This window comes from Malaclemys terrapin, chromosome 21 (assembly GCF_027887155.1).
Source record: "Malaclemys terrapin pileata isolate rMalTer1 chromosome 21, rMalTer1.hap1, whole genome shotgun sequence".
Classification (NCBI taxonomy): Eukaryota; Metazoa; Chordata; order Testudines; family Emydidae; genus Malaclemys; species Malaclemys terrapin.
Genome location: NC_071525.1, coordinates 3,686,773 through 3,699,724, shown reverse-complemented (window position 1 = coordinate 3,699,724; position 12,952 = coordinate 3,686,773). Strand labels below are relative to the sequence as shown.

Here is a 12,952-nt window from a genome sequence, read left to right as displayed (position 1 = left end):
TTCCCAGCAGTCAGGTCAGTTTCTGGGGCTCCATCCCGAGAGCAACGGGGCCACACCACCGCACGAGGCACACGTAGATTGCAAGGCGGAGGCTGTAAACTCCGACTGAGGTCTTCAGCATCGTCTACGGGATCGGGATGCGTCTAAATCCCTTAGGTGGCGTTGAAAATCTCAGAGAACGAGAGAGAGTGTGTGTGTTTGTGTGTGCGTGCGCACTACACTTTTGTGGTTACCCACAGTGGATGTAAGAGATCGGGGGCAGGAGAGGGCTCCTTTAGCTTAAGTGCTAGTGGTTTGTGCTTTGGAGCTATAGGTCATAGGTTCTAATCCTGCGTGGTAGGGAGGCCATCTGGTTGCTCCCTACAGAGGCTTTGCGTCTGGCTCGTTGCAGCTGCAAGTGAGCTGCCCAGCCCAGGCAGGTGGTCTTGCGCTACCAAGGCTCGGGCTAGTGCACGGAAATTAGCAGGTTGGCTGTTCTAGCCCCGGCTCAGGGGGGCTTGGGAGCCCGAGATGGAATATCCATCCTGCTAGCCGGAGCCCCTCTAGCACCAATCTGGGAGAGTCGTTCCCAGTTCCCCTTTAGGAATCCGTAACCCCGGCTGCCCGGCGGGCATGTGGGTGGCTTAGTGACTGTGTCCGAAGCCCGCTGTTGGTCCCTGGGGCAACGCGCCGGCCTGAACCCCTGTTTGTCTTCTCTCCCCGCAGTCCCCGCCGTGATCCTGGACCTGCAGGAAGCCATTTCCCAGCACTACTGGTGCATCCCCTTCTCGGTGGACGGCAACCCGCCTCCGGCCCTCCGGTGGCTGTTCAACGGCTCCGCCCTGGTGGAAGGGCAGTACATCAACACCAAGATCGTGGAGTACGAACACAACTCCACCGTGGCGCACGGCTGCCTGCAGCTCAACCGGCCTACGCATGTCAACAACGGGAACTACACCCTGCTGGCCCGCAACCCGCTGGGCGCCGACGCCCGCACCGTCCCGGGACGCTTCATGGACAACCCCTTCAGCTTCAACCCCGAGGAGCCAATTGTTGGTATGGCTCCCCTCCCCCACCCTGGGTCCTAATAACCCTGCTGGGCTGGGAACAGAGCTTTCCCCACCATGGGACCCACCCTCGGGTGAGCACTAAGGATGGGGAGGAATTGCTTAGGGTGGGTAGGGGTGCCTCAGTTTCCCCTCCCACCCATTTCAGACCGTGTCTGTGCCGTGGCCGGCATGACGGGGCCCTGATCTCCTCCACACTCTAGTAATGCCCCTAATAATAATACTCGATTTCGGGGTTGCTCTTGCCCTCCACACGGCTCCATAAAAGATCTTGAAGGTTATTCGTCGAGATGGGTCGAGACTGAAGCTACAAGGGCCAAATCTGGCCCCTCCCTGGAGCAGCTGGGGTGTGAAATGCCACCGCTCCACCCGGCACTCGCTTCACCCCAACGAGGCCGTGTTTAGTCTCCTGCTCACACCAGTTTTGCACCAGAGTCGCTCCATTGGGCGTCACTCTGGATTTACACCGGTGTGGAAGGACATTCAGGCCCTGGGTTTGGGCTGAGCAAAAAGTCAGTGGAGGGGTGCTCTGATCTGGATTGGATCCAGGCTGTGGGGCTGCCGGCGCTGGGTGTGGCCCGCTTAGGGCAGAGGGTGGGGTGGCCAGGGCAGGGGTCCAGGGAGCTGGTGCTGATGCTGTGCAGAGAGTAACGATGCTTTTCCTCCCGGTTTGCCCGCGGCTGCAGTGTCCCTGCCTCCGGTGGGTGAGTATTTCCTGGGTGGTGGCTGCTTCTCTTTGTCCCCCTGCCTGAACTTTGCAAGGCTCCTGAGTGGCTCCGTCTACCCTGGGCGGTGGGAGCACCCTGAACCCTGCACACCCCGCAGGACTGCATCCCACCCGCCTGCTCCAGACCCTTCCCCTTGCCCCGTTACCAACCCCTCCTTCGGGAGGAGAAGCCAGAGGATCTGTGGTGTGAGAGGCTGAATTCATGCAACCAGGGCCTTGGGTAGCTTGTCCTCCACGCCAGGGCTGCCTTCCAGTGAAACTGACAGGATCTTCAGGGCATAACCTGGGGGGTCTTACCTGGATGCACCTGGGAGGTTCTGCAGCAGCCAGGTGCACGGAGGGGTGTGTGGCTAGGGCACTGGCTGGCCCTGTGATCTGGCTCCGTGGGTCAAGTGGAAGCAGGAATCTTGCAGCGCATCCTCCAGCGTTGCACAGGAGAGAGGATGGGTCTTTGGGGGGTTCTGTGGGACCCAGACCCCGTATCCCTGCCCCCAAAAGGGGTGCTTAACAGCGGAACCCCCACATTTTGCTACTAGCCCCACTCCAAACCCAGACTCATCACTGATCCCCCAAAATAAAAACCCTGGAAACGTTGAGATCCAGCCCTGAATTCTGCAGCTTGCGTCTGTCTCTCAGGCTGAGCTAACGCTGCTGCCGTTCTCCCTGCTGCAGGCAAGGGGAACAGCACGCTGGACGGGCCGGTGGAAACGTCAGAGGAGCACACGTTTGGGGTGAGCCCTGGGAAAGCGGATTTGGGGGACAGGGGCGGGACAGAGGTCACCAAGAATATTCCTGCCTTTGTTGCCGCATGAGGATGGGGCACACGTAACTGTAGGGTCTATTGCACCTTTCTGGAAGGAGCTCACTGCAATTGGCAACATGAACCAATACAGCCCCCTCTGAGGTGGGTCAGTATCTTTGCCCCCACTTCACAGGTGGGGAAACTGAGGCACAGAGAGACAAAGTGACTCACAGCAGGTTAGGGATCTTGACTCCTAGCCCTCTGCTCGCATCACTAGATCCCACTCCCTTCCTCGAGCTGGGAGCAGAACCCAGGAGTCCTGATGCCCGGGCCTGCGCTGTGACCTCTACACAACGTTGGCTTGCCCTGTCGTTTCATGTTGTGGTGTTAGTGCATTTTCCCCCACTTAAAAGAGAGGCAGCATTTCTAGTGCTTAGAGCAGTGGGGGCTGGGAGCCAGGACTCTTGGGTTCTCTTCTGACCTTGGCTATCAATACCCTGGATGAGCTTGGGCAAGTCACTTCCCCGCTCTGTGCCTCAGTTTCCCACTCTGAGAAATGGGTGTTGTGACATTGACTCACTTTCCAGGTGGCTTGCGAGGCTTAGTTAATAATAGCAAGGGCTCTGAGGCCCTCAGGTGGCAGCTGCTGGGCAGGGCAGAGGACTTCAGTGGGTTATACCACATGGCATGTTCTCCGCCCTGCTGGTGGCTGTAATGATTTTACATCAGAGAAGAGCCTCGACCAAAGCCCTGGATCCAACCTCCCGCGAGGTCGATTGGGGGGGGGGGGGGGCCATAAATGGCAGCTGGGCCTTCACCTCTGCAATGGGCCAGTTCGTGCCCCGGGATCCCAGCCCTCAGGCACCAGGAGTCTGGGTCCGAAGTCAAGCCCGGATCGCCCTCCGGCCCTGTGGACTGAGCTGCGTCTCCTCCCTCTCTGCAGGTCTCCGTGGCGGTGGCGCTGGCTGTCTTCGCGTGCCTCTTCCTCTCCATCATGCTGATCGTGCTCAACAAATGCGGGCGGCATTCCAAGTTCGGCATTAACCGTAAGTCCCCGTCGCCGCTGCAAACCCCCTCCTCCTGGCTCACCGATGCTGCGAACGTCGGCGCTGGCAGCACAGGCCTCTGCCGCTTGAGCTGAAGGAGTAACTCCGCTAAGTGGTAGCAGTAGTAGGCTGTTATCCCCGAAGTGGAACGGCCACAGGGCCCTTACTGAGCTTGTTACTACACCAGGCACAGGGCTGTGTGGTGCGTGTTGGATTCTCAGACCAAATGCGGGTTCCTGAACTATACGCTAGGCAAGCCGAGATCCCTTCCCATGGGCCCCTCTGCAGCTCAGGCCCCACAGCATGGATTTGGTCCTGCTCGTCTTAGTGTGAGTCAGGCCAGGTCCTCAACTGGGGAATTAAGAGCAAACCCAGGGGATCCCCGTCTACACTAGGTGTTGCAACATCCGAGGCTGCTCTAACCTATGCCCAGAACAGTGCTGGGAGCTTTGCCTTCCCCTGTCGCTCCCTGGACCAGGGCCAGGATAAATTCCCCTGCAGGGGCTAAAGCGGGGTCAGACGCTGCCATGGAGTGACCCTCACTCACTTTGCAGGGGGCTCCCCAAAGGTAGGCTCGGGGGACCCAAGGAGAGGCTGGCTGGGAGGGTTTTCACCTTCCCCTGGGCTGGAGCCAGGCGGGCCCCCCCACCTGTGATCCCAGGGCTCCCGAGCATTGACGGGCATCTGCTTTCAGCAGCTCAGGAGAAGCGGGATTTTATCACCCCGGTGCCCGGCCCTCCCCACCCCTGTCTGTGCCCCGTTGGGCTTGGAGCCATCAGATCTCCCGGCCCCGCTGCTGGATCTTTGATGAAGATGCCTGGGAGGTGTGTGGGGGGCATCAGGGACAACCCCCCTTGGTAATTACTGCATCTCTCCCCCGTCCCACGCAGGGGCGGCCGTGCTGGCCCAGGATGACGACCTGGCCATGTCCTTGCACTTCATGAACCTGGGCAGCAGCCCCCAGTCCTCAGCCGAGAGCAAGCTGGAGGGGCTGAAAACCAACTTCATTGAGAACCCGCAGTACTTCTGCGACACGTGTAAGGGCCCTGGGGGGGCGCAGGGCGGGTCCGGAGGGGCAGGTGGGTTCCGGGGAGGGTTAAGGGGTGCTCCCAGAGGGTTAAGGAGGGGCAGGGCAGGTCCTAGAGGTGGAGGGGCTGGAATGGACGTGGGTACACAGGGGTGTAAGTGGGTGGAGTGACACGGGGACTCACTGGCACTCCTTGCCCCATGCGTGGGGCCCATCTGGGTTCTATAGCAGGGGAAAGGTGCACCCACGCCCACACACATCCAGCCCTGGTTGGCCATGGGTCGGGGTGTTGATGGGGAGTCCTGGACTGGCTGTAGGGGAGCAAAAGCAAAGGAAAGGGGCAAGGGGTTCTCATCTGCTCCCTCCCACCTGGACCTCTTTCTTGGCCCCTCCAGGATCCCTCACTCCTCTCCCCAGAAGAGCCCCAGGCCCCACCCCACCTTTCATGCAGCCAGATCCCTCTGGCTTCTCTCCTCCTTCTCCTGACTGGAGCCCCCGACTCCCCCTTTCTCCAAATTCAGCCCCCATCCCAGCCTGCCCTGTCTCCCTGGCCCTCTTCCCATTCAGATCCCCGCCCCTGAGAGACAGCCGCTCCCCGCCCAGCTCCACACCTCCCCTCCGGGGTGTGTGGGGGTGATGCCGGGTGCTTTGCTCAGTCCTTGTTCCTTGCAGGTGTCCACCACATCAAGCGCAGGGACATCGTGCTGAAGTGGGAGCTGGGGGAAGGGGCCTTTGGGAAGGTCTTCCTAGCCGAGTGCTACAATCTCATCCCCGAGCAGGAGAAGATGCTTGTGGCTGTCAAGGTAACCCCGTCTCCTCCTCCATTGGAAGCCTCCACTGGGGTGGGGGGATCTCAAGACCCGCCTGGGAGCTTCACGGCTGTCAACATGCTGCAAGCGGCAGCCACTCACAACAGGCAGGGTGGGACTGGAACCCAGATCCACCTGAGCTATGGGAGAATCCCCATTTGCTGTCAGCAGTATAGGTCATATGACACACTTTTGAGGAGTTCTGATTCCATCCAGTAGGGGGCACTGGTGAGTGTATAGCCGCACGCCAATGTATTGAACGGGAGCCCAGTCTAGACCCCTTTGGAGATCAGATCCAAACTCGCCCCTATGGTTCTAGCTCTGGGTGAGACCCAAACGGCCCGGGTTCTTTCCCAGCTGTGATGGGGACACAGTCCCACATGAACGGCGACTGGCCCACTCAATCCTCCTGGCAGTTAGCGGGGACGGAGCCAGAGGCAGCTCTGGGAGTGCTGCAGTACCGCAGCACAGGGCTGAAATCAGGGCCCCGTTGTGTCAGGCGCTGCACGGACACTCAGGGAGAGAAAGTCCCTGCCCCGCTGAGATCAAGGCCCTGTTGTGCCAGGCACTGCGCGGACGCCAGGGGAGAGACAGTCCCTGCCCTGAATCGTTATCAGTCTAACTGGGTGGGTTTGTTCCCCATGTCACACATGGGGACTGGGGCCCAGAAAGATGAAACGACTTGCCCAGCGTGAGCAGAAGCAGGAAGCTCATGCCCCTGGGGACCCCAGCCCCGGTGCTCACCCTGCCCTCTCTGGGCCCGTCTCCCCCCCCCCCCCCGCAGGCCCTGAAGGAGGCGACGGAGAGCGCCCGGCTGGATTTCCAGCGGGAAGCGGAGCTGCTGACGGTGCTGCAGCACGAGCACATCGTCCGGTTCTATGGGGTGTGCACGGATGGCGAGCCCCTTGTCATGGTCTTCGAGTACATGAAGCACGGAGACCTCAACCGATTTCTCAGGTGGGGCCCGGCCGGCAGCCAGCATGGGGCAGGAGATGGGATAGGATGGGGTGGTTCTGTGCTGCTTCGGCCCCCAGCGTAGATTAGAGCAGCCAGCGGGGCTGCTCTAACTTACCTCCGGCCTGAGGTACCATCCAGCAGTCCAAAATAGCCAGAATACGGTGTCCTTCAGCTGCTCCCCCAGCACACCCCTCTACGCCCTTGGCCCCCCTCTGGCACGGCCCCTGCATGCAGGGTGGTGCCCCAAAAGGCCATTGTGCCAGCCCCATACGCGGTGAACAAGGTGCCCCGTGGCGCTCCAACACCAGAGGGAGGCAGAGGAACAAAGGATCAGTTGTGAGAGGTGGTTTTCACCCAGGATTCAGGAATTGCTGGGGTGGCACCAGGGGGGCGACCCAGGCTGCGAGGGGGAAGGAGCTTGTGCCCAGGCTGGGGAGAGAAGCAGGGGCGAGGGTGGAGCCGGCTGATGGAGCGCGGAGAGACGTGGCCCGCCGGGTCGGCTGAGATGCAGATGGGGGATAAATGGGGCCTGAAATGAGACGGTGGGTCTGAAGATGCGGGAGGGTGGATGAAGCTATGGGGGGAGCCGGGATGTGGGGCGGCCGTGAAGAATGGGGGTGGCAAGGTGATCGGAGGCAGAAGCCAGGGAGAGGCGGGGAGCAGAGGCCGTGGCAAACGCAGACTGGTCCCCTCTGCGATGCCCTCCTGGGCCAGCTCTGCCTTCTTTGCGGCATGAAGGAACCGCAGATAAATGCGAGGGTCCTTCTCCCAACCGGCTGCAGCGTGGCAGGGCCCCTGCCCAGGCGCTAGGGCTCACTGAAGCATTTTCAGGGGTTGGGGGGGCAGCTGTTGCCATGGGATGGAAGGAGGGGTGCCATCCAGAGGACCGGGGTGAGGGGTGGTCCTGGAGACAGCCCTGGGGAGAATGGGGGGGCCCCCCGCAGAGATAAGAGTGGGGTGGGGGGCAGCTAAATAACACCCCTGCTGCAATCCCCTCGCTAGGCCTGGTTGCCGGGGGTGACACAGGCCAAAGTGGAGGGACAGCCCTGATAGCCTGCCATGGGGTGGGGGACACGTGCCCCACCCGCCCTTTAAATAATACACTGTCACCCCCCCCCCCCCCCCACACACACACACGCCAGCCCCAGTTAGGGGGCTGTTTGGTGACCCCCAGCTGGGAGCCTCAGGGGCGACAGGGCCATCCAGGGGCCAGGGTGCCAACTATGGCATCACAACACATGCACGTCGGCCTGCACCACACACGCACTCGACCCTCAGTGACACGCCGAGCGCCACATCGACACTAGCACACACTTCTCCAGGCTTCCCCCCAGCCCTGCCCGGCCGTGACTCGGGATTATTCGCCCCGTTATGGCGCTCCCTGCCTTGGATTCCCCCCCCCCCTCACTGCTCCATTACCACGGCAGCTCAGACAGCCGGCCCTGCTAATGCGGCCTCCTTGCAATATTGATTAGATTAGCTGTCTGAGAGGCTGAAATAGAGGGAGATTGGCCATCAGCTGAAATAAGCAGAGACTTTTCGATTGGCCCCCGAGGTATTGGCACTAGACGGGGCGCTGCCAGCGGCATCGCTTAGTGTCCATGGGATGAGTTCTGAGACCTGCCTTTGATGATTATTGTTATGGGACTTGGCATTAATGGTTTTACTTCCCCGGAGCCGCGCGGGCCTGTCCCCGGCCTCCTCACCCAGGCTGTCAGCAGCACTTGGCATCAAACGGGCCCCGTGCGTGCGGGCACCTGGCTGGGTGAGGGGGAAAGCATCCCCCCGCCCGCCGGCCGGGTCTGCACCTCAAACCCCAGCCCCACAGGCTTTGGGGGGGGGCAGGGAGTTGGGCTAGCCCCACATCCTCACCCCTCCGCCCAAACACCTCCCCCCATAACCCTCTCCCCTTTACACACACTCGCATGGAGACATTCATAGAAACACCAATGCGCACATCAACACACACACATGCCCTCAAGCATACACACTCTCACACCTGCCCTCGGGAAGGAATTTCCCCCCCAGATCATACTGGCAGGGGGGTTCCCCTTCCTCTGCTGCGTAGGGCATGGATCGCCTGCTGGGATCACCTGGACGTGTCCCTCCTAGTCAGTTGCCTGCTGGGCCTCGGGCATTGGTGGCACCTCGGTCTGGCTGCACCCAGGCTGGCTTGCACTTTTGCCGCAGACTCTGAAGAATCGGGTCAGTTCGGGTCCGCTCTGAGCCCGGCCTCACTGCAGCCTGCCCTTGCCCTGCTCAGGTCCCACGGGCCAGATGCCAAGATCCTGGATAACGGGAACGGCCAGTCGTTTGGGCAGCTGACCCTGAGCCAGATGTTGCAGATCGCCACCCAGATCGCCTCGGGCATGGTCTACCTGGCCTCGCTCCACTTCGTCCACCGCGACCTGGCCACGCGCAACTGCCTGGTGGGCCGCAGCCTGGTGGTGAAGATCGGGGACTTCGGCATGTCCCGGGACATCTACAGCACGGACTACTACCGGGTGAGCTCCCTGGGTGGGGAGGGGCGGGGAAATGGCCTGATTCTGCTGTCACGCCTGCCCAGGACCCAATCCATAGCCTGGCGGAGTCAATCAGGGCCTTTCTAGCGGCACCAGCGTGGGCGCAGCAGGAGCGGATGCTACTGGCCTGGGCTGGCACGGTGCTCTCAGACAGCTTGGCTCATGCTGTGTCTGTCCCTCCCTTGACTAGGGTGGCCATGTCCCTCGTCTCCAAATGCCTATCCCCGTTGTAACCTCCCAGCACCTCCTCTGCCCCCCCTCCTTAGCGCCTGTCTTCCTTCCGATTAGGCCCCATCAGGTTTGGGGTGAAGGCTCAGGCCTCACACTGGGGAGAAAACGCAAGTTGCCTCATAACTCACTGTCAACATCCGTGTCTCATCCCTCCACTGACACTTATAACAGCCTACTGCTGCTGCCAGCTAGTGGAGCTCAGGGGCTGGTCCATATAGAGGATAACAGCCTACAATTACTGCCAGCTAATGGAGTTCAGTGGTTGGGCCATATAAAGGATAATAGCCTACTACTGCTGCCAGCTATCAGAGTTACTCTGGTAGAAATCTATGCTTTGGAGGTCCCATGTTTGAACCCCGTTAGGGATCCCATCAGCCAATTCTTTGCGCCCCGTTTCCCAAGCACCCCTCTGCCCAGGTCCGCGAGGCTGCGTTCAGTGCCAGTGGAGGAATTGCTCCTCCTATGTAGAGACAACGCTTCCCTCGAAGACCCCAGCCCACTCTTCCCCCATTGCTGGAAAGCGCAGCGTCAGTCGCTGGCTGCCCCGGGGTAGCCAATGCACTGGAAGAGTGACACTTCTCGGAGCAAACGCATCGCAAGCCACATGGCCGGCCGGCCGGAGGGCTCTGCTGACTGCGGAGACCCATCCATCTCCATCTCGTCAAGAGCTCTGCTGGGATCGGCCTCTGTGACAGGCAGGGGGCTCCGAGGGGCCTCTTCCAATTTTCCCTTTTAGCTCCTGCCCCACCTCAGCCCCCTATGCATATTTAATGGGGCCTGCGATGGAAAAGGGAGCGCAGAGCACTTAGCGAGTGGAAAGGCAGCGTTGCCAGGAGGTGGGAGGGGCCCCCGACGGGCTGTTGTGAAAGGGTTAAATAAAGGGGAGAGAGAGAGAGAGAGAGAGAGAGATGGTATGAAATGAGCCCGTTTCTGGGCCCAATTCTGTTCTGCTGGTGTAAATCAGGAGTGACGCTGGTCTCACGCTGGAGTGAGCAAATGGAGAATCCAGCCCCGCCCCTTTCATCTCTCTTCTCTCTCTTTTTTCATTCCATTCTGCTCCTTCCCTCTGTCTTTCTTCCTTCGTGGTTTTTTCTTTTCTTTCTTCTCCCACTTTTTCCTTCTTTTACATTCTTCCTTCTCTTTCTTTCCTCTTTTTCATTTTTCTCTCATCTTTTCTCTCCTGACTTTTTCTTTTCTTTTTAATTTTCTCTCAACCCTTTTTCTTTCTCATCTCATTCTCTCTCATCCTTCTTTGGCTTTTTCAAATTACTTCCTTCTTTCTCTTTCTTTTCTCATTTTTTTTTCTTTTTATCTTTTCTTTCTTTCTTTCTTGCAATATTTTGACTCTGCCCTCCTCCCCACCCATCTGGCTAACCCATCCTTGCCTGGTCTCTCTGGCAGGTGGGCGGACGCACCATGCTGCCCATCCGCTGGATGCCCCCGGAGAGCATCCTCTACAGGAAGTTCACCACCGAAAGTGACATCTGGAGCTTTGGGGTGGTTCTCTGGGAGATCTTCACCTATGGGAAGCAGCCCTGGTACCAGCTGTCCAACACTGAGGTGAAGAGTGGCTCGGCGAGCGTGGGGTGGGTGGCAGCGCCGGGATTGGGGTCGGGGAGAACGGTTGGGTTAGTTCCAGGGATCAGGGTCTTTGAGCTGCTGGTTCTCTGATGGCCAAGAAGTCAGCTAGGGAGAAAGGAGATGGACTAAGAAATAAGGGGGGACCCCATCTAGGATCCCATCCCCCATGGCTTAAAGCAGATGCTCGTAGCATGCTGTCCCTTGTGTGGCAGTGCAGTCTAGAGGTTACAGCCGGGAACTGGGAGTTGTGACTCCTGGATTCTGTCGACAGCTCTGGGAGGAGGCGGAACAGGAGTCAGGACGCCTGGGTTCCATTGTGCGGTCTGGGGGCCCGAGGAAGGGATTGGGACTCAGGACTCCAGGGTCCTCTCCCCAGCTCTTCCACTGGCTCCTGTGTTCTAAGCTTCTGTCCCCTGCGTCCATCGGGGCTAAGAACACTCGCGGGGTGGGGATCAGTTTGCAGGATCTTCACACGACGAGATGCCAGGGATGGGCAAAACACCCTCCGCCTCTAACAGGGCCCAGCCGGTCCCGCTCTCTGGGATGGCCAGGGCTGAGCAGGGAGGGGCCAGCCTGGCTCTAGGGCTCATGGGGGTGGAAGATATTTCAGTTCTCCAAAGCATGAAAGATCTGATTCAATTTGCCGGCCTGGGGTGAAACCTGACCTGCCCCTAACAAACTCACTGCGTGACCTAAGAGCTTCCTTGCCCATCCCTTGGTCTAATGTTTCCCAGAGCAGACGGGGAGTCCCCCGGAGCAGATTGATGGCTCTTTCCCTCCCTTCTGCTGAGCCCAGGGGGATTCTGGGGAGCGGGAGCCCAGTGTCTCTTGGTTTCGTGTTGATGACCCCCTCCCATGGCCCCCAGATCAGAACAGCTAAGGGCCGGTTGGAATTGGGCAGGGAGGGGGTCATCACCAATTTATAGATGGGGAAACCGAGGCACAGAGCGGCGAAGTGACAAGGGACTCAGCAGCAGAGCTGGGAAAGGACCCGGGAGTCCTGACTCCCCTTCCTGTGTCTTACCCCCAGCACCGTCCCATGCCCCCAGCTGGAAGGGTGTAGCTAAGCTCAGTCCTGGGCAGAGAGAGCGTGTCGGCCGTGTCCTCCGCTCAGGGCTAGTCATTGCGGGGTTGAAACCCAGACATTTCATCTCCTCTTCTGCTTCTCCGCAGGCCATCGAGTGCATCACACAGGGCCGGGAGCTGGAGCGGCCCCGAACCTGCCCCTCGGAGGTGTACGACATCATGCAGGGCTGCTGGCAGCGGGAACCCCAGCAGAGGCAGAACATTAAGGAGATTCACAGCCGGCTTCAGGCCCTGGTCAAGACCCCTCCCGTCTACCTGGACGTCCTGGGCTAAGGACAGGGATGGAGACGGGGAAGGAAACTGGCTCTTCCTTCAGGACGACCCCACCGGGATCCTCCTCCTACCTCCTCGCCTGCCCCTTGCCCCATCGACGCATCGGCCAGGATCCCACCCCCATCCTGGGGTCAGAGGTGATGGGACCACAGAGAGGTTCCCCATCTCTGGCCTCGGCAGGACTGTTCCCTCAGGCAGGGGTGTCGAGATGGGACCGAGTTCCCCAAGACCTGTCAACCTCATACGAAAGTCTCTCCCTTTGGCCTCTTTCCAGCTCTGGCTGGTGGCCCAAGCTGCTGCCCTTTGCCCCCCGAGAGCGGTGGCGGGAGGGCGCGTGCTGCCCTCAATTCAGACTCAGCCTCCAGAAGCCTCCTCACCCGCCGAAGACAGATGGACAGACGGATGCTAAAGGGACAGATGGAGGACACCCTCCACCTCAGTGGGTGGGGGACCCCTGCCCTATATCTCTTCCTACAGCAGACTCCACCCTGGCACTGCGACCCTCCTTCCGCCCCCTGCTAGGTGACGCGGACACATCAGTTATTAGTTACCCACTGGCTGAAGGACTAACGCCAGCCATGTATATTTCAGGGGGAGGACACTTCGTGGGCCCAGACCCCCAAGGTTTGGGGGAAGGCCAGCGGGCAGGGGGAGTGGGGGGGCGGGGAGGACTGCTGTTGAATGGAATGAACGTGTTTAACGCTATTTATCATTATACACGCTAGCTCTTTACTGTAGTGGCTTATCTGGGGTGGGGGGGAGAGATTGGGCCAAGTCCTGGGGCTAGTTGATCGTAATAATGGGACGTTTGTCCGCCGCAGGGCTGGCTGTAAAATCCCTTCGCAGCTCTTGGGCAACGACACCCACCTCTGAGCACCCAGAGCAGCGTCCAGACGTCCACGCTG

At 59.9% G+C, this 12,952-nt stretch overlaps 1 protein-coding gene across 1 annotated transcript in view; it reads left to right on the top strand.

Moving 5' to 3' along the window:
- The window catches only part of NTRK1 (neurotrophic receptor tyrosine kinase 1), a 28,765-nt gene extending 16,109 nt beyond the window's left edge, over positions 1 to 12,656 (top strand). Inside the window, exons 8-17 of the mRNA XM_054010917.1 lie at positions 706 to 1,035; positions 1,733 to 1,750; positions 2,446 to 2,504; positions 3,459 to 3,561; positions 4,452 to 4,598; positions 5,261 to 5,391; positions 6,182 to 6,354; positions 8,618 to 8,858; positions 10,509 to 10,667; positions 11,862 to 12,656. Coding sequence (XP_053866892.1) covers positions 706 to 1,035; positions 1,733 to 1,750; positions 2,446 to 2,504; positions 3,459 to 3,561; positions 4,452 to 4,598; positions 5,261 to 5,391; positions 6,182 to 6,354; positions 8,618 to 8,858; positions 10,509 to 10,667; positions 11,862 to 12,047 — 1,547 coding nt within the window. The 3' untranslated portion in view covers positions 12,048 to 12,656. The remainder of the gene's footprint in view (positions 1 to 705; positions 1,036 to 1,732; positions 1,751 to 2,445; positions 2,505 to 3,458; positions 3,562 to 4,451; positions 4,599 to 5,260; positions 5,392 to 6,181; positions 6,355 to 8,617; positions 8,859 to 10,508; positions 10,668 to 11,861) is intronic.
- The last annotated feature ends 296 nt before the right edge of the window (positions 12,657 to 12,952 follow it).